The sequence below is a fragment of the Heptranchias perlo genome, chromosome 12, assembly GCF_035084215.1.
Source record: "Heptranchias perlo isolate sHepPer1 chromosome 12, sHepPer1.hap1, whole genome shotgun sequence".
NCBI classification, from domain to species: domain Eukaryota; kingdom Metazoa; phylum Chordata; class Chondrichthyes; order Hexanchiformes; family Hexanchidae; genus Heptranchias; species Heptranchias perlo.
This window is the reverse complement of record NC_090336.1, coordinates 29,609,566-29,636,177: the sequence shown is the minus strand read 5'-3', so window position 1 is coordinate 29,636,177 and position 26,612 is coordinate 29,609,566. Positions and strand designations below refer to the sequence as shown.

The following is a 26,612-nucleotide window of genomic DNA, read 5'->3' as shown; positions in this document are numbered from 1 at the left end:
CATTTACATTTAACTCATCAGATTTATTCAACTTCCACTTCAAAAGAACTTATTGCTGCTTTAAATTATTTTAAAACACACACAACCATCTGCTGAAGTTTATTAAAATGCCATCTCCACCAAAATCATTGGTATTTCACAGTTACATTTGCAAGGTCTGCAGTATCATTTCTGCAATATAAGAGCTGTTTCAACTAGCCGTAGCCCATGACACAAGATTCAGTTAGCATTGAGATACCAAAGAGGTCAACTAATATTGCTCAGCACTCTACAACTGATGTGGATATCTCCCACAATCCCATATGGTGGAACAACATATTCTCATGGAGTTTTATACATGTAAAATAAACTAGAAGAGCTAATGGCCTCGTCACAAGCCTGGACAGCACTGAAGCGGGAACCTTATCCTGATTTCTTTTTAAAAACCCAGTCACTTTATGGGCAATTCTCCAATTGGCATTTAAATCTTTTATCTCGGAGATATATACACACACATACCCACCAAGCATTTCAAATAGCAATTCAAAAAAAGTTGTATTTACTTAAATCCATGAAGTAACAAAAAAAGGTTGACCACTCTTACTTAATAATTTCTTGCCAAAAAGCTGCCACCGACCCATTTTGTGAATCGATTTGTTCCAGAATTTTTTCTCCTGTAAGATAATTACTGGTCCCATTTTCACCCTGTAATAAAAGCACAAAGCTTTAAATCAAATGATTTTGCAATGCATTAAACATATTAAGCATAATGCATAGCAGAATGTTGTATATCCACTCATGAAACCTAACACCTGGATGGAGACATACACATGAAGTATACATGTAAAAAAAACTAACATTTTGTATACAGGCTCTTCCGAAAACACCAAAAATTTGCCAAAGTTCAAGAATTACTAACCATGGAGCCAATTCAGTTTGCAGTAAAATAAAGTTACAATGTTGATAAGTTATACAGCAGGACATGGCATGCTTCTACAATCTTGTAGTGATCTAATTACACCTTAACCTACTCGGTTACAATGTCTCAAGGTTTTTGCACATTTCTTGAAGGTCAATAAAAATTAAAGTGCATAACTTTTCTTTAAAATGACTGCTGCAACATCTCACTGAAAAGTATAAAGGAAAAAGCATTGCAAAGAATATAATTCAGACAGCAATCTTGAAGCAGCACTGTACTAATGCAGAGAGCTTTAAGTGAGGGAGCAAAACGAGGTGATCTAATTACTCAATTTGCATTAGTCAACATTTGCAGAATATTCTTCGAGTGTACAATCACAGTGGATCTCCAAGTGGAAAATGACATCATACACAAAGAGGAACCAAAACAGAAAACTTTTATTTCATTTTCCCCATAGGTTACATTTTTTGAATATGCCAAGTAGGTCAGTTTATTATTTAAAATCACTTCTCAAAACCGTAAACCCATTGCAATAGAATGCCACTGTGGTTTAGTCTTTAAAAATTGAAATGCTATGAATTTTAGTTAGCTATGCTACTTAATTGAAGTGGCTATCCAATTAAAATAACTTGAAATGTAGAACAATGGCATGAATTGTCAGCCATGTATTGCATGATGTTTACAGTATAGCAGTGTTATGGGTTTGCCTGCTTCAAGACTATTCAGCTATACAGTGCTTCCATTATACCAATCCCATTTCAAAGCAGCACCCTCAACATTAAAATTGTTGGAATACATTATCGACCCACTGTACAAACCGTTCTTATCATCTCTTCTCTCCCCCCACCGCCAAAAAGTAATAGTACCACCGCCACCACCAGTAATCACTGAATGTTCAGGAGGTAGAGAGACTTCAATAAGTGGCACAACCATTACAAGAAGATGTTGGATATTTCTAATGGAAAATCAAATTAAAAACAGGTTTGAAATTGCAATTACTTTCAGTACTGTGAAACGAGAATATTTTCCAACTATTACACCACACACGTCAACATCAAAAATCTCTCAAGTCAGGAATAGCCCCAGTTACACAGGCTAAACCTCCCTCTGTTCTGCCAGCATGCAAATGGTATGGAAGGTTGAAGTGGTCAGAGCACTCAATTTTTCTTCTCTATGCTACCTTTGCTGTCTAATTTTCTGAACTGGCAGAAATAGGACATGGGATTTATACACTGGCTTCGAGCAGCCTCATGTCCATTTACACAATGAACAACAGGGAACAAGGCTGCTCCAAAACTCAGTGAAGTGGCAGCGCGGGACTAAAAACATCCTGGCTCTTCCTCGGAGAGGTTAAGTGCAGCCAGGATTATTTATTAAAAAGGAGGCCTGCAGAGTTCAGATTAGAGACACAGGCCAACAATTGGTCAAATTACAAATGCCTCCGTGGTAAACTCCAATAATAGGAGTCTGACTTCCACGACATACAGCAGTTACAATGAAACTATAGAGTCAACATTCCAGTCAGCACAATTCACTTTTCACAAAAGGAAACTGGCCTTGGTAGACAATTTGTGCTTCCATATTTCCTGCTTAAGCTGCGAAAATTTCCCGTGTTCGGCACAAGTCAGGAACCAGAGGATATAATAGAATTGTTACTCCATAGTGCAAGTCTGGTGGCAGGTGGTGGTTCTGGGTTTGATGGAGTTAAGGCTCATTTCAGACCCATGCATTAATGGATTCCAATTTAAGCAAATTTGGAAAAGGATTTATTTGTATGTTCCATCTGCACAGTCTCAAGCACCAGAAAATATAGCAAATGGATATATGGTTCTGCTGGAGTGAAAGTTGCATGGTGTTTAAGATAATTTCCCTAACTATTTATAGTTGGATTCCACTGATGCTTTATGAGGTCTAAAATGAGCCTTAACTCAGCTTTACCTCTTCATTGAACGCGACACTGCTGTTGTAGAATATTATATGGTCCGAAAGCCTAAATTAGGAATGGCCCCCACCACAACATGTTCGATGAAAATCTACTTTACAATCACACTTGTTTTGAGTTTCTTCCTTTCCTTAGGACCCTGCAGGAAACACACGATGCCCCCAGGCCTCGACAACAGATACCACTTGGTGTGACAAAATAACTGTAAACAATTTTACAACACCAAGTTATAGTCCAGCAATTTTATTTTAAATTCACAAGCTTTCGGAGATTTTCTCCTTCCTCAGGCAAATGTTTCAAGATCTCCTTGAAGCCTACGCATTTATACATATTGAACAATAATACATGGTGTTTACAGACTGCCCCTGCAACTGCCCGTTGCCAAGGCAATCACCGTGTTCAGACAGAGAGGTGTTACCTGCAGAACCTCCGAATACACATTCAACAAAAAAACAAACAGGGAAAAAAAACAGAGAAAAAAAAACACAGAGAGAGGCAGAAACATCCGGAAGGCAGAGAGAGCCAGCAAATGACCCATTATATTAAAAACAGATAACATTTGTTCGCTGGTGGGGTAACGTGTAGCGTGACATGAACCCAAGATCCCGGTTGAGGCCGTCCTCATGAACCATGCACCAGCAAAAAATCGCATAGACCTCCTCAGGAGACTAACACGGGACGCAACCAACAGAGTACCCTTTGTCGTCCAGTACTTCCCCGGAGCGGAGAAACTACGCCATGTTCTCCGCAGCCTTCAACATGTCATCAATGAGGACAAACACCTCGCTATGGCCATCCCCACACCTCCACTACTCGCCTTTAAACAGCCACCCAACCTCAAACAGACCATCGTTCGCAGCAAATTACCTAGCTTTCAAGAGAACAGCGTCCACGACACCACACAACCCTGCCACGGTAACCTCTGCAAGACATGCCAGATCATCGACACAGATACCACCATCACACGAGAGGACACCACCCACCAGGTGCATGGTTCATACTCCTGTGACTCGGCCAACGTTGTCTACCTCATACGTTGCAGGAAAGGATGCCCCAGAGCATGGTACATTGGCGAGACCATGCAGACGCTGCGACAACGGATGAACGGACACCGCGCAACAATCGCCAAACAGGAGGGTTCCCTCCCAGTCGGGGAACACTTCAGCAGTCATGGACATTCATCCACCGACCTTCGGGTAAGCGTACTCCAAGGCGGCCTTCGAGACACACGACAACGCAAAATCGTCGAGCAGAAATTGATAGCCAAGTTCCGCACCCATGAGGACGGCCTCAACCGGGATCTTGGGTTCATGTCACGCTACACGTTACCCCACCAGCGAACAAATGTTATCTGTTTTTAATATAATGGGTCATTTGCTGGCTCTCTCTGCCTTCCGGATGTTTCTGCCTCTCTCTGTGTTTTTTTTTCTCTGTTTTTTTTCCCTGTTTGTTTTTTTGTTGAATGTGTATTCGGAGGTTCTGCAGGTAACACCTCTCTGTCTGAACACGGTGATTGCCTTGGCAACGGGCAGTTGCAGGGGCAGTCTGTAAACACCATGTATTATTGTTCAATATGTATAAATGCGTAGGCTTCAAGGAGATCTTGAAACATTTGCCTGAGGAAGGAGAAAATCTCCGAAAGCTTGTGAATTTAAAATAAAATTGCTGGACTATAACTTGGTGTTGTAAAATTGTTTACAATTGTCAACCCCAGTCCATCACCGGCATCTCCACATCATGACAAAATAACAGCTCAGAACAAGTGTTCCTTTGCTTTCCTAATTACAGATGTTTGGGGCTGGGGAAGGGGTGGTGGAAGTGACGTGTCTGATCAGTGCTCAACACTTGACATCAAGGTAGTGACTAGAATAAACTGACATGGTCAAATTACCATGGTCTTGTCTCCTACAGCTCCGTATATGTATATCGTAAGTATTTATATAAAAGAAAATTAAGTGCAGACACAGACAAATTCCAACATTCCCATTTGTGAAAGAAACTGGGTCTCACCAGTTCAGCCAACTTCCACACATCTTCAAGACCAGTTATTCTTACAAGTAATAATAGGCTGTAACATTGAACTTCTGCCCAACCCTTTGAGTATGGTGGAGGTTTAGGAGGGGGAAAGAAATGAAGATCACCAGTCAAACTGCTAGCAAGGGTTAAGCAGAAGCCTTTTGTATTTAGATGTAAAACTATGAGCCAGTGTAACTTCAGAGTGAAAGATTTTTTTTCAAAGTTTTCATGTTTAATGACCCAGAACAGGAAATTTAAAAGCATCTGCCAATTTCCATCACCAACAGTCATTATCAGTTGTACCTATTTACATAAACGTAAGGAGTCTTACAACACCAGGTTATAGCCCAACAACTTTATTGGAATCACAAGCTTTCGGAGCTTTCCTCTTTCGTCACTTGACGAAGGAGGAAAGCTCCGAAAGCTTGTGATTCCAATAAAGCTGTTTGACTATAATCTGGTGTTGTAAGACTCCTTACATTTGTCCACCCCAGTCCATCACCGGCATCTCCACATCATATTTACATAAACTAAGAGGCTTTGTGTCCCTAAAAGGGAAGATCAGGTTAAACACAGTTGCATCACATTAGCATGTTATTCATTACACGGTACAACACTACCATCATTGAAAAGCAGATCAGATTTACTGCAAGCGTAGATCGGCTAGCTTTAGAAAACACATTTACTGATTGTGTTTCAGCTACATGTTTCCTCATTCTCAGAAACAGTAAGTGTTCACGTTAGAGCTTTTAAGTGGAACCAGATGCTGGACATTCTTCTGTGTTTTGCTCATTGCAAACAAAGCTTCCTTTTCTTCCCCATAGTTATACAAAATTTGTTGGAGATTTGACTGAAGATACCCCTAAGATAGTACCTGGAGGGAAGATCTATCTGACGAAGGTTGTCAGCTGTCAACTCATTTCATCTATATAAAAAAAAAACTGAACTTCAAGTGTAAGCTGCCTGTACAGTTTAACCACTTGTTTAGTGCCACATTGGACAACATTTACCTGGTTTTGATCCAGTTAAACAGCATGGGATGTTATGCCAAGGTGAAGCCTCACTCAACAAAAAGGCGACAAACAGGGGCCTTATAAAATCAGATCAATTGATCAGAAGAGGCTTCACTAAATCAGGATTACTTGAGTAGACGCAGAATATACAAAGCCCATTAACCTGCGCAATTGGTAATTAGGGGCATGATATGGGGATTTTGCATACTTACAAAAATATGATAAAATCAAAGGGGAGTGTGCAAAATAGAAATTAGAAAAAGACTGACAGAATAAGACATGGAAGAATTGGACATGTGCACCGCTCCCAATTCAAGATTGTTTGTAAAGGTGGGATTGGGTGTCAACGTGAACAATAATAGTCTTTTTAACTTTGGGATCTCTGTTTGAATCCAACTTCGCAAGTAAAGCCATAGTTTCCCAGACCGTCACTGACCTCATCGCCTCTAGATCGTCCCCCCGCTGCCTCCAACCTCATAGGCCCCCACAGCCTGCTTCTACCTCCTTTCCCAAGATCCACAAACAGGACTGCCCCGGTAGACCCATCGTGTCAGCCTGTTCTTGCCCCACGGAACTTATTTCTTCCTAGCTCAATTCTTTTTTCTTCCCTTGTCCAGTCTCTTCCGACCTACATCTGCGACTCTTCCAACATCCTGCGCCACTTTAACAGTTTCCAGTTCCCCGGCCCTAACCGTCTCCTTTTCACCGTGGACGTACTGTCCCTCTACAACTCCATCCGCCAACAGGATGCCCTGCGGGCCCTCCGCTTCTTCCTTGAATATAGGCCCAACCAATCCCCATCCATCACCACCTTCCTCCACTTGGGTGAACTCGGTCTTACGGTGAACAACTTCTCCTTTGACTCCACTCATTTCCTCCAAATAAAAGGTGTCGCTATAGGAACCCGTATGGGTCCTAGCTATGCCTGCCTTTTTGTGGGATACATGGAACACTTTGTTCCAGTCCTACTCAGGTCCCCTCCCTCACTTCTTTTTCCGGTACATTGATGACTGAATCATTGCCATTTCCTGCTCTCGCCCCGAGCTGGAAAATTTCATCCACTGTGCTTCCAATTTCCATCCTTCCCTCGCCTTTACTTGGTCCATCTCGACTCTCCCCTTCCTCAACTTCTCTATCTCCATTTCTGGAGATAGGCTGTCAACCAATATCTACTATAAGCCCACCGACTCCCACAGCTACCTTGATTACGCTTCCTGCCACCCCACTCTATTCCCTTCTCCCAGTTTCTCCATCTCATCTGTTCGGACGATGCCACCTTCCACCCCAGTGCTTCAGACATGTCTTCCTTTTTCTTCAAATGAGGATTCCCCTCCAATGTAGTTGACAGGGCCCTCGATCATGTCCATCCCATTTCCCGCACTTCTGCCCTCACCCCTTCCCTTCTGTCCCAGAACCATGATAGGGTCCCCCTTGTCCTCACCTTCCACCCCACCAGCCTCCACATTCAACGCATCATACTCTGCCATTTCTGCCACCTCCAGCACGATGCCATCACCAAACACATCTTCCTCTCCCCTTTCAGCATTCTGAAGTGACCACTCCCTCCGCGACATCCTGGTCCACTCTTTCATCATCCCCAACACCCGCTCTCCTTCCCACGGCACCTTCCCGTGCGAGTGTAGGAGATGTAATACCTGCCCTGACACCTCCTCCCTTCCCACCGTCCAAGGCCCCAGGCACTCCTTCCAGGTGAAACAGTGATTTACTTATAATTCTTTCCATTTAATATACCGTATTCACTGCTCACAATGCGATCTCCTCTACATTGGGGAGACCAAACACAGATTGGGTGATTGCTTTGTTTAACACCCCCCTTCAGCTCACAAGCGTGACCCTGACCTTCCGGTCACTTGCCATTTTAATTCCCCGTTCCACTCCCACTCTGACCTCTTTGTCCTCGGTCTCTTACACTGTTCTAATAAAGCTCAAGGAACAGCACTTCATCTTTTCATTAGGCACTTTACAACCTTCTGGACTCAACGTTGATTTCAATAACTTCAGATCATAACCACTGCTCCCATTTTTTCAGTGCTGGTAATAGTTCGAAGGTTGCCATTTACAGTTCCTCTAGACCCATCTTTTGTTTCTTTACTTGTCCCATTATTACCCTCCTTGTCTTGCACCATCATCCCTTTTGTCAGTTAATCACTCCTGCCCTTCACTCTATTATAGGTCTTCCCTCTTGTTCTTTCCTCTCCTCCATCACCCCCCCCACCCCACCCCCGGCTCTGTACTTGCTTAAAAGCTGTTCAATCTTCAACTTCTTCCAGTTCTGACGAAGGCTCATCAACCTAAGAACATAAGAAATAGGAGCAGGAGTGGGCCATACGACCCCTCGAGCCTGCTCCGCCATTCAATCAGATCATGGCTGATTTTGACCTCAACTCCACTTTCCCGCCTGATCCAGATATCCCTAGATTCCCCTAGAGTCCAAAAATCTATCCATCTCAGCCTTGAATATACTCAACGACTGAGCATCCACAGCCCTCTGGGGTAGAGAATTCCAAAGATTCACAACCCTCTGAGTGAAGAAATTCCTCCTCACCTCAGTCTTGAATGGCCGACCCCTTATCCTGCGACTATGCCCCCTAGTTCTAGACTCTCTAGCCAGGGGAAACAATCTCTCAGCATCTACCCTGTCAAGCCGCCTAATAATCTTATATGTTTCATTGAGATCACCTCTCATTCTTCTAAACTCCAGACAGAATAGGCCCATTCTACTCAACCTCATAGGACAACCCTCTCATCCCAGGAATTAACCTAGTGAACCGTCACTGTACCGCCTCCAGGGCGAGTGTATCCTTACTTAGATAAGGGCCTGAAACGTTAACTCTGTTTCTTTCTCCACAGATGCTGCCTAACTTGCTGAGTATTTCTAGCATTTTGTTTTTATTTCAGATTTCCAGTATCTGCAGTGTTTTGCTTTTGATTTAACAAATAGAGTTAAAAAAAGCACAAGACAGATGTGGGAGAATACAAAATGGCATATCAGCATAATTGTAGATTTCTTTTTACTGAGACGGAGGTGGAATGGAGTGGCTCTTGACTCTACAGCTGCCTGCGCTATGCCTAATGTGGTAGTGGCTGATTTTGACAGTAGATTGCACAAAGGAAAGGGTTCCATTTCCCAGCAGCAATAGTCACCTTAAAGACAAATTTATAAAATTTGAAGTCGCGAAGAGGAAAGCATCTTAAAATTCACACCTCATAGCTTTGCAAGCAGCACTGCGCACAAGTCACAACACATTCAACATCTCAAGCCACTAAGGAGTAAGAGATCTTCATTGTTTTGATGGCGTCTACTTCTGTCACCCAAAGTGGGAAAAATAAAACAGCTGGTTGCTGCTCTGGAATGCTAAAAATGCTAACGAGAGGCAATTAGATACTTTGGATGAACTGTAGAAAAGTATATAAAAACAATTCATTTGCCGGGAACTATTTTCAAAGTACATTTTATGTTGTGTTTTCCAAGCAGTCTGAAACAAACAGTTTTTAACAAAACAGGAAATGTGCTTGCTGCACAAGAGCTCACATTTGTTGAAAGGAATGTTTGCCGACTACAATGTGTGTATCATTAGTCAGGAAATGCTGGAGCAGTTTCTCAATTCCATCTCTGGTGGGGTCACATTAGAGAATGCGAGAGGTCACACTGAAGGAATGCAAAAACGTACTTTTTTTTTTAACGGTTCTACCAAGCAACGTAAACCCCATTTACATTGCTTCCGTACCAGACTGACCCCCGTTAAATCCAGAAACATGACAACTGTGCATGCTCAAGCCAAAAACGCCTTTACAGCAACTGCGCTGTGAACCTACCTAGGTCGGGATAAGCCCTTACAGGCCAACAATGTGCGATATACTGCATTGCCAGCCTGTAATGGCTGGAAGCCAAAATCACCTTACAAGGTGGCATTTCCTGCTGTGAAGGCATGCACGGCATCTCATTTATGTTAGAGCCAAATCTGAATATAAATGACAGAGGCTTGTCTGTCAGCTGGTACACAAACAAAAGAATGGAAATGGAGAAAAGCCAGCTCATGAGTGCTACAAAGAGATGACAAGTTTGGTGTTCACAACATACATACTGTCAGAGTGGTAGGACACGATGTTTAGGACACCAGTCTGCTCTGCCCAAGTACACCTTCTTGACCTGACTGCCACATAAAGCAAGTCTGAAAGCCAAACTTTTCACACACAAAGAGAAAGTAAATGCAGTTTAAAAAAAATTAGCCCAAGCCACTTCTGTAATGCTTCTGGCAGCAAATTCAACCACAGCATTTAGAGAGGCCTGTGAGTAGATTGCTGGCCTACTTTCTAGGCTTGGAAATGCTGGCATGCATGTACAGGGTGGCTTTGAAGAAAAACAAATTTGAAAATGGAAACAAAAACAGACAAATGGTCTCTCACCAATTTCATGCCAGCAGTTGAAACCGCTCTGGGGTTTATCAAGTGGCTTCAACTGTGAAATGGAGCACAGATATAAAACCACGAAACACAGTACAAGACTGGGCATCTTGAATGTGGAAGGAGGCAATAGTTCACGATATGCAAATAATGCACAACTTTTCAGCAGCTTTGAAATAACCACTCCTCTCTCCCCACAAACTGGTTTAAGTAGATTAGGTACAAATTATTCAGGTTGTTCAGGTTCCAAAACACAACAAATGCAGTTACTAACACTGGGCACCGTCAGGAATTAGTTCTGTGCATCTACAGTAGACATTATATTGCAATTTATAAAGAAAAAAAAATAGTAACATAGGAACAGGAGTAGGCGATTCAGCCCCTCATGCCCGCTCCGCCATTTAATAAGATCATGGCTGATTTGTGATCTAACTCCATATACCTGCCTTTGGCCCATATCCCGTAATACCTTTGGTTGGCAAAAAGCTATCTATCTCAGATTTAAAATTAGCATTTGAGCTAGTATCAATTGCCATTTGCGGGAGAGAGTTCCAAACATTTACCACCCTTTGTGTGTAGAAGTGTTTTCTAATCTCACTCCTGAAAGGTCTGGCTCTAATTTTTAAGACTGTGCCCCCTACTCCTAGAATCCCCAACTAGCGGAAATAGTTTCTCTCTATTCACCCTATCTGTTCCCCTTAATATCTTATAAACTTCGATCAGATCACCCCTTAACTTTCTAAACTCCAGAGAATACAACCGCAATTTGTGTAATTTCTCCTCGTAACTTAACCCTTGAAGTCTGGGTATCATTCTAGTAAACCTACGCTGCACTCCCTCCAAGGCCAATCTGTCCTTCCGAAGGTGCGGTGCCCAGAACTGCTCACAGTACTCCAGGTGCGGTCTAACCAGGGTTTTGTATAGCTGCAGCATAACCTCTGCCCCCTTGTACTCTAGTCCTCTAGATAAAAAGGCCAGAATTCCATTAGCCTTACTGATTATTTTCTGCACCTGTTCATGACACTTCAATGATCTACGTACCTGAACACCTAAGACCCTTTGGACATCCACTGTTTTTAACTTTTTACCATTTAGAAAGTACTCTGTTCTATCCTTTTTTGATCCAAAGTGGATGACCTCACATTTGCCTACAATGAATTCTATTTGCCACAGTTTTGTCCATTCACCTAATCTATCAATATCGCTTTGTAATTTTATGTTTTCATCTACACTGCTTACAATGCCACCAATCTGTGTGTCATCGGCAAACTTAGATATGAGACTTTCTATGCCTTCATCTAAGTCGTTAATAAATAGTGAATAATTGAGGCCCCAAGATAGATCCCTGCAGGACTCCACTAGTCACATCCTGCCAATGTGAGTACCTACCCATTATCCCTACTCTCTGTCGCCTTTCGCTCAGCCAACTTCCTAACCAAATCTGTACTTTTCCCTCGATTCCATGGGCTTCTATCTTAGCTAACAGTCTCTTATGTGGGATCTTATCAAATGCCTTCTGGAAGTCCATATAAATAACATCCATTGACATTCCCCTGACCACTACTTTAGTCACCTCTTCAAAAAATTCAATCAGGTTTGTCAGGCACGACCTACCTTTCAGAAATCCATGCTGGTTCTCTCAAATTAACTGAAAATTTGAGGTGTTCAGTCACCCTATCCTTAATTATAGACTCCAGAATTTTCCCCACAACAGATGTTAGGCTAACTGGTCTATAATTCCCTGGTTTCCCTCGCTCTTTCTTAAAAAGCGGAATGCCATGTGCAATTTTCCAATCTAGAGGGACGGAAAATTGCACGTCACTCCGCTTTTTAAAGAGAGGGGGAAAACCAGGGAATAATCTATTTTGTAAACCCACCAACACAAGTTACAGCACTCTGTGCCAAGTTTGCCCATCAGTTAATGGCCAATGAGGTAAAGCACAATTTGAGGTACAGTGCAAATTTTGACCGGATAAGATAGAAACCTCGTACCTGTGAAGCCTTGGTGTTCTGTCCTTGTATTCGGTGAGAAAGCTGTGAACTTGTGGACCGTAAATTAAGTGATAAACTACGTGTAACTGAAGCTCCAGATACAGATTTCCCATTTGGCTGCTTCAACGATGCCGCCTCGTTCTTCACATCGGGTTGGCTGCTGCTTTCTAACGGAGTCTGTTTTTGCAGCACTTGCTCCCAAGGATCCCCAGCCGCAGCACCACCATCTGCTTTCTGCTCAGTCACTGTTGCACTGTGCGAGAGCTCCAGGTTTTCGATCCTTGATTTGCTGAGTGGGTCAAGATCCAACCAGTCAAATTTGCTAACATCACTTGCGTTTTCACACACTGGCAGCTTAGGAACCATAGTGCTGGCTGATTCCAAATCATTGCTTGACTTACTATTTTTCAAGTATTCTGATGTGCTGGCTATTTTATCGTACAGTTTTGCAAGCTCAGGCGTGACAGTTGAATAAACAGGTAGAACGCCTGCAGAGTGTACAGGTGTAGCAGGCTGGAGTGGGAAGGACATGTACTGATGTGCATGAAGGCCAACATAAACTGGCTCTGAAGGTCGGTATGAAGACTGTCCTGGACCAAAGCCATTCTGAAAAGGATCAGGCGGTTGAGGATACGTCACAGGTGTTGCATGATAACCGGTTGTTTGGACTATAGGCCTCTGTAATCCACCTGCCCACTGTGCCCCGGAGAAAGGCGCCCGATTGTAAAACTGGCTAGAGAACGATGGGCTTACGAGAGGAGTATTTGGTAATGTGTGTGGTCGGGCTATTTTTTTGGGGCCAAAGTTTGTGTCCAACAGCAAATTTTCTAGTTCAGCCGAAGTCAGTTTTTCTATATCCAGGTCAGACAGAGCATCAGCAGCTTGCTTCTTTGAGTTCTCTGCCTCTGGGAAGTGAATGAGATCATACTCCTGTCTGGTACTTGGAGCTTTCTGGCATGCACCGCTGGCAGAGTTCACTGGATGATCTTCTTTTAGACCCTGGCTTCTCTCCTTCTGTAACCTAGCCAAGGCTTCAGCCTCCATTTGCAGGGCTTCTTCCTTGCCAACAGCTCGCTTCCCAGAGTGGCCCACTGTCGCAGGGGCAGACTGCTTGAACCCATTTCTACTGGATATCTGGGCCATGGCGTCAACTGGTAGATTCCCATTTATCAGAGCAGATCCAAGTGTTCTTAGCTGGGAAACCCCCAGCAATCAGAAGCTAGAGCCCTAAAAAGGGATTTAAAAAGAAATAAATTAAAAATACTATCCACCCGTGTAGCCTTTTAGCTAACCTACACTTCTCTCCTACATTACAACTAGAGTTACACAATTTAAGAACCACTTTCATACCAGGTTAGGTTCACTTCATCCAGGTGCTGTATATTTTGTAGCTTGAGGGTCAGACTTTTCAGTGAAACTACCCATAAAATTAGTTTTCCCAAATGCATGTTTCATACCGAAGTGTTGAGATTGAGTCTACCTCTGGCAGAGAGCCTGATTTAACAACCTGTTATTAGCTACCAATGTAGCCGTTTGGATAGCATCTCATCCCAAAAAACTTCCCTTCCTCCTTCTTCGCCAGAAATCAGGGCCCCTTTAATTTACTTCCAACTTTTCCTTATATTTCCCTGGGCCATGTATCACTCTGATTCAAAAAGGTAGGTGGTGAGTCGGACCCATCAGAGATTAGCTTCATTTCAGATCAGAGAGATTTCTGGGAGAGAATATACAATCCCACTGGTTGACACTGGTGGGAAGGTGGTGTCGTGACAAGAACTAAGCTTTTTTATCTGAAGTGTACGATATCCGTTTCTTTCTCTCACAGTACATACAGGGTTAAAGAAACAGGTTTGCTTACACAAAATAGCGCAGCTTTTTAAAAAAAATACAATAACTCCAAAATGTACAAGTTGCGTAGACACCAACAGAGGAAGGGCAAAACCATTTGATTCAATCCATGCATCAGTGTCTTTGTTTGCATACATGTTTGATTGACAGCTCTTGTATTCAATTTTATAATAAAATTTTAAATTTCTTCTGTCCCAGTTAAAATTTTGAAGTATTCCTCAGTCTATCTTGTTCCAATTGAGCAGTCCACCTGAAGCCAGAGACTAATAAACGTCAGCAAAATCCTGCATGATCAGCAAGATTAATGTTAAGGGATCTTACCAGTTCATTTCACACCGCAATTTATTGTCGCAGGTTTAATTAGCTGCCGACGTTGGCTAGTTAAGCCTGTAACTACTGTAAATCTACTATGTTACTGCTTCTGTTTATTTACCCATCTAATATTTAATAAATCTGCTTCATAATCTATAAACTAAGCCACAATCTAGTGAAGCATTTATTCTACCACAATAACCAGTAAGCCAAAATTAAAAAAGTGACCAGCGTTTTGTTCAACCTTGCAGCTCGTTACAAATTAACCAGATATTAGGCAGGTAGTTACACTCCAGTTCAGAAGGGAGCATGGGCTTATCTAAAACAGGGATGAAAAATGCTCAACCGGGGAAAAATATTGAACAGACCTTTCAAGAGGGCGGGCATAAATATCGCACGGCCATTCTGCAAGGCGTCAGTCAGGCAAACAGTACATCAACAAGGGTAGACTAAATGACCAGGTATCTCGAAGCAATAGCTTTCATGTAAGCGCATGTGGGCAATGTGGCGGACTCATTGTTGGAAATGTCCATTAGAGTCAAGTTCCCAGAGGAGATTTTGTTCAACCAGGTGGCTGAGCTTCCGGTTGTTTGTCATGTTAATTCTCCGTTCCACTCCCACCTCTGTCCTCCTACACCGTTCCAGTGAAGCTCAACAGAAGCTCGAGGGACAGCATTTCATCTTTCAATTAGGCACTTTACAGCCATCTGGCCTCAACAGTGATTTCAACAACTTCAGAACATAACCACTGCTCCCAATTTTTCAGACAGCAAGTTCTGCTGTTGCCATTTAGAGCTCCTCTAGATCAATCTTTCGTTTCTTTATTTGTCCCATTACCACCACCTTTTGCCTTGCACCAACATACCTTTTGTCATTTAATGAGTCCTGCCCTCCACCCGATCACAGACCTTCCCTTCTGTTCTTTCCTCCACTCCTCTGCCCCTTCTTTCCCTGGCTCTACATTTGCTAATAAACTGTTAAATCTCTATCCTCTTTAAGTTCTGACGACAAATCATCAACCTGAAACGTTTTCTCTCTCCATTGATGCTGCCTGGCCCACTGAGTATTTCTAGCATTTTCTGTTTTTATTTCAGATTTCCAATATCCACAGTATTTTGCATTAATTTGGGATAGTTTCATGTGCGGCAATGCCAAAGAAAACAACCTGGATCCATCATGTACCATCTTCAGGCAAACAGGCTAGTAGAGATTTAGTAGCACACTGATTCACAATGATGTACACATGTTGAGCAGAACCCCAAAAAGGACTGGAATAAAATGTTGCCTACTGAAAGGTACCCCCAACCATCGACAGGATTCTCACCATCCAAATGTTATACAGCACATGGCCCATTAACAAAAAAAAACAAACATTATTCTCTGACCATTTGCCTCCAATCTACTAGAACAATAAATTAGTGCAGTTTGGGGTCAAATTAAGAAATGATCTACTAGATTGTTCAAACATGCACAGGAGAGTCTTGAATGCATGCAGGATCACTAGAAAAGCTAGGACAACCACAGTGCCAAGTACTAGGAGTATCAACTGGGCCGCAGAACGCTCTTAGTTCTGCTACCAAAGTCATACAAGTTACAGGGCCGGTCCATGTATTGCGGCGGAAAGGCTGGTCTTGGTAGATTATACAGCTGAGGTAACCAAATCACTATGTAAACACCAAGTCTATTGCCCAAATATACTTCAAATCAACTGGGAGGAAAATGACCATATGCATCATGGCTGTCCCAAAGGAGGGCAAAGAAGTTGAGATTGTAGATCTTTAATCTGAGGGTAAAAAAAGGCCCCTTGATAGATTAGATTCTATCAACTCAGTTATGTCCCACACAGAAACACTAAACTGGGAAGATATTGCTAAGATTTCAGTCACTGTTCTCAGGCAAGCCAGATTACATGAAGCAGTTTGTGCATGAAGTAAACATTGGTGCACTGGATTTGAGTTGCCTATGCACATACCCCAAGTCATACTATGAGGGAACACAAAACTAGCAAAGTGCAGGAGATCTTGAACATGGAATAGATTATTCTGCATAGATTATTAGAAACTAAATGACCTGACAGAAGCTGCTGCCTACCCTATTCCTCACATGGTGGCCATCTTCAAGAAGCTGGCCATGCCAAATGTCCAATGACTCGACTTGTAAAAAGGCCTTTGGCATGTACTGTCATGGCTTGATCACGTTACGTTTAGTGCCACACCTTTTGGGATGAAGAATACATCAGTCATGTTTCAGTGGCTGGTGGATTCTGTTCCATCAGAGGTTGAGCATTACACCCTGACATATAGTGATGATATTTCATACATGGGATGTACATCTCACCAACATCATATTCCGCTTGAGTGAAGCAGCATTGATTTTTAAGACCAAGAATTGTAATCTTGATATGGCTGAGGTACTAAACACAGAGACAGCCCAATCAAGACATCCCAACATTCCTCCTAAACCAAAAACCGATCAACTGATCATTCATCTGAATGCTGCAAGCAGGATCTTTTTGTGTAAAATGGCTGCTATGTTTGGCTATATAACAGCCATTGTGCTTCAAATTAATTATATGTGGGAAGCATTGAAACATTTCTGAAAGAACCATATGATGTCAAGATTCTTTTTCAATTGAATGTTCTCAATAATGGCATTTCTGGAGGTACAAACTTCCACAATTAAGAACTTACAAGTCACTTATAAAATGAACAAGTTTGTAAACATTACCATTCTCAGTAATTTTACCCAGCAACAGTTAGTGGTCAACACTTCAATGGCATTTACCTTGTATGGACTGAGGACTATCAGCATTTTTAGCCTTGCTATGTTCGCAACCATTCCCAGTACAATGCAGCTAATTCATAGCCTTTTTGAAGTTGTATTAAATCCAACATTCTTGTCGTTAACCAGTATTCTGGCTTGGAAACAAATAGCTACAGAAAAAATTTAATTACACTGAAAAGAAAACAGTCTCTAGAGGTAAAGTTAAACAAATATCCAGAATTACTAAGTGGGTACAAAAGACTGCCATTTTGATGTACCCAAACTAATCTGCAACTGTGCAGCATTTCTCATGAGCTTTTGGCACAACACACAAAGCATATTGTGTTAAGTATGAAGCGATAAGGGAGGCATGGGGAACACAGTTAAGAGTTTCCACTGGGTCCTAAAAGCACCATTTTGCTGCTGCTATAGCTGAAGCAGCCTCAGAACTACTGTACCCACTTCATTTTCAATAAGGTTGGCTCAGTTGGTAGCACTCTCACCTGGGTTAGAGGGCTAGAGGCTCAAGGTCCACTTCAGGCCTAATCTACCCAGACTCTGCAATGCAGTTCTAAACTACTGGCAAACCACCCCAACAAGGTTCAATAAAACTTTAGGTTGTTCCAAGGTTCTTTCAGCATTCCTTGACTAAACACAAGAGTAGGTTATGCAGATAGCTGCATCAGTTTTTGTTAGAATGGGAGGAGATTAAGAGTTAAATTGGTAGTGGTGTTTAAAATTATGAAGGAATTCGACAGGGGTCTAAATGAGGGCACGTAGATGCACGGTTAAATGTAAAAGAATTCGGGCAGAGAGGACACCCTTTTTTTAAAAAAAGGGTTGAGAGGCTATGGATTGCATTACCAGAGTTAGTGATTGAAACAAAGACCATGTCAACATTTAAGAATAGGTTAGATAGTAGGTTGAAGTAAATGGGGATAAAGGGGCATGGGAACAGGCCAGGCACATGAGATTAGGACTTGTGCAGAGGATAAACACCAACATGGGCTGATTTGGCCAAATTACCTGTTTCTGTATTATAATTCCTATGATTGTGTGCACTTTAAAAATCCTGGAATCAAAAGTATAATTCAATTTACAATTCAGATCAGCACAAGTTGATGCCATCAAGTGCCTACTGGTCAATGAAGTTAAAAATGTGAACACTTGTGCACCAAGGACAACGTGGCAACATGTCCATCTTTTGAACACAACATTGTCATCTTAGAATAGCCAAAGGAATTTGTATTTAACAGGAATTAATTATGACTGCTTCATCGGGTTTGATACAACTCAAAAAGCAAATGAACTTTATTATTATGACTTTCAAAAAGCATTTGATTAAAAGATTTGCACATGCAGCAGAGTGAGGAACAGAACAACCAAGTGAAAGTAGAACAGTCACTGGTAACATATTACAATTCTTGCAGTTCCTCTCTCTCTCTCCTCCTCCCCCAGTACCACCTTGCTTTAATAACTGGAAGTATTAGTGGTTTATTTTTTTTAAAACATTAAGACGCACATAATTCTACGTGTTCTAGACCCTTTTAAAAAAGTTTTCTCATTCAACTCAAACACATATGCTGCTCACTATTAGCCCTGAAAGGAATTTTTAAAAATACATGAAAAGTTTAAGCAAATATGTATAAGTGCAACTTTTAGATGTAAAATAATGTTCTCTGGAGAGAATTGACAAGTTCAATCTACTGCCACAAATCAATAAAGTTCTTTTTTTTTTAAAGTAACTCTTTTCTCACAGTTCCATAGATTGTACTGAAACCATATTGTGTATCTATGGCCAGTGCGCAATGTGGATATTTACTTAGTGAACCTCAGCCAGGACCTCAAGGAGCAATTTGGGGGAGGGAGACAAAGAGAAAAGGGGAAACTCTATCCTTCCATTCAATTAATATATGATCAAGACGAGTCCACATCAAAACCTCAAGTAAATCAAGATTAAAAATCTGTACTGTTGCATCCATTAAAAATAGGCTGAATATTAATTTGAGGAGATGCACTGATAGTGACATTGTTGAGCTGGACAATTAAAGACCAACTGAACCACCCCAAATAAAAATGGCTGCAGACCCAGCAATACCTTTGTAAAAAGGTCTGCTTATATGCACTATGAATGAAGTTGGCAACATAAATAAACACTTTCATTTGTGCGATATTAAATTTCTAAACTGCAGCAAACATATTGATCTCCATCAATTGTAGGGATGGGTAATAAATGTGGTCTTGTCAGCATCACCCATATCCAAGAGAACAATTTTTAAAAATACCATGCATTATTAATACAGTGGTGATAAAAATCTCGAACGAAGTCACTCTTTCAATATTAAGCAGGCAACATTTAGGGAAACGCAGAAGAGGATTCCTTAATTTTAGTACTTACTGAGGAACCTCAATTCTTACTTTCACACTGCTTTTAAAATAGCTTGTTTTTATTCGCACATTATATACAAATCAATGGTGTTGCAAGGGGGGTGGGGGGGCGGGCGGAGAATACTGAGTTGACACCAAAAATTCAGTGATTAAAAAGAGATCAAAACTAGAATTGCTGTGGGATTCCCTATTAGCCATTCACAGCTTGGGAGCAGAATTAAAAGCAAAATTGATAACAGTGACCCAGTTTCCAATCGAAATGGATTGTTCAATGACGAATCTGCCTCGTCTGCAGGGTTTCACTAATGTGCAATGTTGGGTCCATCGGTTCATACTGCGTCTTCTTGAACATCCAATTGCCAAAACATTAAGGATGTAAATGGACAGTGTACATTTCAACCCAAGTATCACAAGGATTAAAACCAAATTACCTTTTTTCCCCCACTTGGATCCAAGGCGCTCAACAACAATCAACAAAAACAGAAAGACAGAACTGGAATACTAAAAATCCAACCTTGCTTTCTCCCACTGTTGGTTACACGTGAAACAAAGGCAGCAAAGTTAAAGACGGTTTCTGGAAGTCAAAAGTTACAGGAGTGTTTATATCGTGTTCATCTCTAAAGTGATCTGCAACTTGCCTGGATGAGTGCAGCTCCAACCACACTCAAGAAGCTCGACACCATCCAGGACAAAGCAGCCCGCTTGATTGGCACTCCATCCACCACCCTAAACATTCACTCCCTTCACCACCGGCGCTCTGTGGCTGCAGTGTGTACCCTCCACAGGATGCACTGCAGCAACTCGCCAAAGCTTCTTCGACAGCACCTCCCAAACCCGCGACCTCTACCACCTAGAAGGACAAGAGCAGCAGGTACATGGGAACAACACCACCTGCACGTTCCCCTCCAAGTCACACATCATCCCGACTTGGAAATATATTGCCATTCCTTCATCGTCGCTGGGTCAAAATCCTGGAACTCCCTTCCTAACATCACTGTGGGAGAACCTTCACCATACGGACTGCAGCGGTTCAAGAAGGTGGCTCACCACCATCTTCTCAAGGGCAATTAGGGATGGGCAATAAATGCCGACCTCGCCAGCGACGCCCACATCCCATGAATGAATAAAAAAAAAACTAAAGCAGCTAAAAAATGTAGCTCTTCTGTTAAAAACTATTCTCTCACTTTCTGGGGTATGCAGCTGGCACAGAACTTTTAAGGTTTTGTTTGGATATCAATTCATTCATCCTTCCTGAAGCTACTGAGAAAATAAAGTTTTGAATAGTTAAATCATTTTGCTCACACTGCCAGTCTCTGGACTGTCAGATAGAAGCAGATGTGAGTGAGACAGTTTTATTTGTGAATGTAGAATGCACTGCCAGCTGAGATTAATGTAGGTGCATATTGTAAAAGGTTTCAATTCACAAATTAACATTCATCTGGCCTTGGAATCTCAATGAAAGAAATAAGACCCTGTAAATTTGTATTGAAGCACCTTTTATTTTTAAAAATATATATTCAATCGGGATGTGGGTGTTGCTGGCAAGGCTGGCATTTATTGCCCATCCCTAGTTGCCCGGAGAACGTGGTGGTGGGCCTTCGTCTTGAACAATGAGCAATTTGATACAGCTGACTGGCTTGCGAAGCCACTTCAGAGGGCAGCTAAGAGTCAACTACATTGGTAAAGGACAGCAGGTTTCCTTCCCTAAAAAGGACATTAGTGAAACAGCTGGGTTTTTAATGACAATATTACAGCTTCTTGGTCACTTTTACTGATACCCAGCTTTTTATTTCCAGATTTAAAAAAAAACTGAATTCAAATTCTCAAACTGCCACGATGGGATTTGAACTCATATTCTCTTGATTAGACCAGGTTTCTGGGATTACTAGTCCAGTCACATAACTACCCATTTTATTTTTATACTTACATTATTACCCTTCAGGATAAGTTATTTTTTAGCTCGAGAGGCAGAATTACTGGTGGCCCCAAAATGGCATTGTGGTTACTTTCTAAAGTAACTAATGCAAGTTAGTTTGTCCCTGAAAATCATCAGGATTTGCTTTTGTAAAAGTTTTCCACATATAAACACACCTGGGTTTCAAACGCTATCTTTTCCAATTTAAAACGCTGCATATATTCCTAGCAGCAGACAGAGGAGCCCAAGTAGATGGAAGAATGCAAATATAATTATCAACAAGTCATTCATCATGCTTTACCTACAAATTGTTATGCACTGCAATGGCAAAACCCTATCAGTTTAAAGTATGTCCTCCAATATAAACCTGTAAAGGCGCAAAACAACAATCAGAATCAATAGAAGTGGCAAGTACATGGAAGAAATGGAGACGGCCACCTCACAATACGGCATTTTCAGACAGCCACTCTGTTCCAGTATTAATAGGACAAATGTGCAAGAGTCACAACAGAATACCAAAGACCCTTTAGTGTCAAAGGAAGGGGGTGAGAGAAAAAATAATACATTTCCATATGATGCCTTCATCAGATGATTCAATTGAAATTAAGACTATCTCTCTCCTTCCCCTTCCCACTGCACCCACCCCTCCCTCCAACATACCACAACAACCTAAATTGTGTAGAATTACAAGCTAGAAGTCAGATTCAACCATTCCTTGGCATACTATATATTTTTTTATTCATTCATGGGACATGGGCGTTGCTGGCAAGGCCAGCATTTATTGCTCATCCCTAATTGCCTTTGAGAAGGTGGTGGTGAGCCGCCTTCGTGAACCGCTGCAGTCAGTGTGGTGAAGATACTCCCACAGTGCTGTTACTCCCACAGATGATGAAGGAACGGTGATATATTTCCAAGTCAGGATAGTGTGTGACTTGGGGGGGGAACGTGCAGGTGGTGGTGTTCCCTTGTGCCTGCTGCCCTTGTCCTTCTAGGTGGTAGAGGTCACGGGTTTGGGAGGTGCTGTCGAAGAAGCCTTGGTGCGTTGCTGCAGTGCATCTTGTAGATGGTTCACACTGCAGCCACGGTGCGCCGATGCTGGAGGGAGTGAATGTTTAAGGTGGTGGGTGGGGTGCCAATCAAGTGGGCTGCTTTGTCCTGGATGGTGTCGAGCTTCTTGAGTGTTGTTGGAGCTGCACTCATCCAGGCAAGTGGAGAATATTCCATCACAGTCCTGACTTGTGCCTTGTAGATGGTGGAAAGGCTTTGGGGAGTCAGGAGGTGAGTCAGTCGCCACAGAATACCCAGCCTCTGACCTGCTCTTGTAGCCACAGTATTTGTGTGGCTGATCCAGTTAAGTTTCTGGTCAATGGTTACCCCCAGGATTTTGATGGTGGGGGATTCAGTGATGGTAATGCTGTTGAATGTCAAGGAGAGCTGGTTAGACTCTCTCTTGTTGGAGATGGTCATTGTCTGGCACGAATGTTACTTGCCATTTATCAGCCCAAGCCTGGATGTTGTCCACGTCTTGCTGCACACGGGCATGGGCTGCTTTATTATCTGAGGCTTTGCAAATGGAACTGTACACTGTGCAATCATCAGCAAACATCCCCACTTCTGATCTTATAAGAACATAAGAAATAGGAGCAGGAGTAGGCCGATCAGCCCCTCGAGCCTGCTCCGCCATTCAATAAGATCATGGCTGATCTGACCTTAACCTCAAATCTAAATTCATGTCCAATTTCCTGCCCGCTCCCCGGAACCCCTAATTCCCTTTACTTCTAGGAAACTGTCTATTTCTGTTTTAAATTTATTTAATGATGTAGCTTCCACAGCTTCCTGGAGCAGCAAATTCCACAGACCTACTACCCTCTGAGTGAAGAAGTTTCTCCTCATCTCAGTTTTGAAAGAGCAGCCCCTTATTCTAAGATTATGCCCCTTAGTTCTAGTTTCATCCATCCTTGGGAACATGCTTACCGCATCCACCCGATCAAGCCCCATGGAGGGAAGGTCATTGATGAAGCAGCTAACAGCTGATGGTTCAATATTATTCAATAATCCAACCAGCTGTACCAGTAGCTTATCCACAAATTAATTTTCTGCAATATATTTAACAAGCCCTTGCCTACCGAATAAATGTTTACATTGGTGTTGCATTAACCAGCATGTTATGCTTTCATTAATATTCTCTAGTAACCAAATGCTCTATTTTTCTCAATAAATAATTTACTTCCAACAAAGACAGATATACTGTAACCTAGCATTTGTGGAGTTTTTAAAAAAGTCCAACTTTAAACAGCAACAGGAAACTTGCTGTATCACAAGGTTCATGGTTACACAGAGAAAACAAAATGCTTTGGAGGGAGATGAAAGAACATGGAAATTTGTAAAGAAATGACTGGCTGGGTGCCCAAAGAACAAATAGGAACCTTCAATGTTACACTGTTCTTCCTTCACAACATAACGATAGCGCTATTTCCTTGACTGACACAGCATTTAAATACAAAGTACCCATCTAGAACTGATAGAAACAAATTCATGGCTAGATCAATTTGGAGAGATCAACTAAAACCTTAAAAAGACACATTCATTGTACATTCAAGTTTTTCTTGGAGCCCTCACAAGAACTAATCAAGATTAGCTTCTGTAAATTAAAAATGTAAGGAGAGGAGAGAGGAGACTGTGTAGTACAGGTGACACTCATCACTGAGATGGGTTTAAAAGTCAGCTCGGTTTGATTGGATGAAGTCTTTAGTCTTTGCTGGCTATAAGAATCTGCCAAGAGAAAAATCAGAAGCCAGCTCTTGGTGCACCCACAACTTGGGACAGAATATCACTCACTTAATAAATCATTTATGCTTTGCACATCTGATACTTAGGAGAAATTGATGCTCCAATTTATACTTTGCTCTCCATAGTCCAGACCTGCATACAGAACTAGCAGTGCCCAACTTCAGCTCTTAAAAGACAACAAGAAAAATCAATACTTTAAAAAAAACATGATAAACACAAGTTTAAAAGGTTAGTACATATTACAAGTGTCTGTCACAGGCAGTTTGCAAGAAGGCTGCAAGAGCAACTTTCTGGACTATGACAGCAGATTGCTGGGTAGGTCAGTGGTGCTGGATGTACATTGCCACCTTAGACTGGCTACACTTGTTGATCCATTGCAAAAATAGTGAGTGTTCTAATGGACCAGCGTTCAGGTGAAGCCATGAAAAAGAACCTACAGTATATGTTCTTAAGACTGTGGACAAGTCATTCAGTGGGGTAAACAACCCACTCAGATATCAGCCACTATAATGGGGAAGAGATAAAATCAAAACTTGCATTTATATAGTGTCTTTCACAACTACAGGATGTCCCAAAGCACTTTACAGTCACAGAAATACTTTGAAGTGTAGTCAATGTTTTAATGTAGGAAATCTCAAAACTCTATTTTTGGAAATAAGCATGGAATACAAATGCATACTGTTGACCTTTTTCAAAAAAAAGGCTGGGTAAAAGTGATTACATCTGAAAAATACAAATTTCAATATATTGGACTGCAATTCCAGACTTCAGCAACAATTTGCATTCATATAGTGCCTTTAACGTAGTAAAACACCCCAAGGCATTTCACAGGAGCATAATCAGACAAAAAATTGTCACCAAGCCAAAGAAGACATTAGGACAGGTGAACAAAAGCTTGGTCAAAGAGATACTTCTTAAAACCGAAGAGAGGTGGAGGGGTTTAGGAAGGGAATTTCACAGCTTGGGGCCTAGACAGCTGAAGACACAGCCACCAATGGTGAGGTGAAGGAAGTCAAGAATGCACAAGAGGCCAGAGTTGGATGAACGCAGAATTCTCGGAAGCCTGTAGGAGGTTACAGTGATAGTGAGGGGTGAGGCTATGGAGGGATTTGAACACAAGGATGAGAATTTTAAATTCAAGGCACTGCTGGACCAGGAGCCAATGTAGGTCAGCGAGCACAGGGGTGATGGGTGAACAGGACTTGGTGCGAGTTAGGATATGAGCAACAGGCTGCAAAATTAAGATACAAAATCCTACTTAAAAAAAAAATGAAGCAAGTGACTGCCTCAACATACTATACTCAATAAATTAAACCCAAGGCTGGATATTTTGCTAAAAAATAAAATCACTTAGTCGGAAATGTAGCTTGCAGATAAGTGTTTCAACAAAATCACGTACCATTCTAGACTTGTGCGTTTTCATTATTGTGTTGCAACATTGCAACACAATCTCATTAGTTGTACACAGCTAAAAGGCTTGACTTGAATAAATTAGGCCAATCGTCTCAACTCTAAAGGTAAATTCATTTTGCCATGGCATGCAAGGGCTGCAACTTAATAGAGTGGATTGAACACAAGATATCGTCTTTGGAAAGCCAGTTTTTCTTATGAGACAAAATTAATTCTCAGCTACTCTTCTCCCCCCTCCAATAAACTTCTGTGAATCAATTATCTCCACTTTCATTCATAAGCTCTCACTGACAGAATTTTGCCCAAAGGTGTTGTAGGTTAAAAGGCGTTTAGACATTGCAACATAAGTAGATTGCCCTCAGATTGTAATGTATTATGTCTGTTGAATGCAATACCTGCCACTGATCTAAAAGCATCTCAAGAAGTCTCTTCTAATCCTGCTTAAGATTTTAAAATTTTTTTAAGTCAAGAGCATTAAATATTACAAAGCACAATCAGAATAGGTTACTGAATACAACGTAAAATTTAAGTAAAAGTCAGGACAGTCTTAAGGAACGTTCGGCTTTTGTGCCGACCACATGGGTCCCTCGTTTATTCTGCACGGTCAAGGGTTAAACCGAGACAACTGTGTTAGCTAGAAAGATTACAGAGTCCCAATTCCTGAGGACGTGCAGCGCCAGTAACAATTCCTGTAAACTGAACAGCACAGCAAAAACATTGCAGAATTTTACTTTCCATCCCCACATCCTGTGTACACCACTTCCAAACTGAAAGGGTAGAAAGGCCACTTGGACTCAGTTATGCATCATTTATACTCGGCTCTACTATCAGGTGTGGAGCCCTACGTAACTAATTCTTTTCTGCTTTTTTTTTCAAAAAAAACTTTAAAGGTGTGTTGGC

At 41.7% G+C, this 26,612-nt stretch overlaps 1 protein-coding gene across 2 annotated transcripts in view; it reads right to left on the bottom strand.

The window, feature by feature from the left end:
- Positions 1-26,612, bottom strand: part of pik3c2a (phosphatidylinositol-4-phosphate 3-kinase, catalytic subunit type 2 alpha) — a 132,131-nt gene that overhangs the window by 83,646 nt on the left and 21,873 nt on the right. For both annotated transcript variants that reach the window (XM_067993875.1, XM_067993874.1), the window contains 2 exons: positions 12,287-13,513; positions 584-684 (listed from right to left, as the gene is read on the bottom strand). In XM_067993875.1, the coding sequence (XP_067849976.1) occupies positions 584-684; positions 12,287-13,429 (1,244 nt within the window). In that variant the 5' untranslated portion in view covers positions 13,430-13,513. The remainder of the gene's footprint in view (positions 1-583; positions 685-12,286; positions 13,514-26,612) is intronic.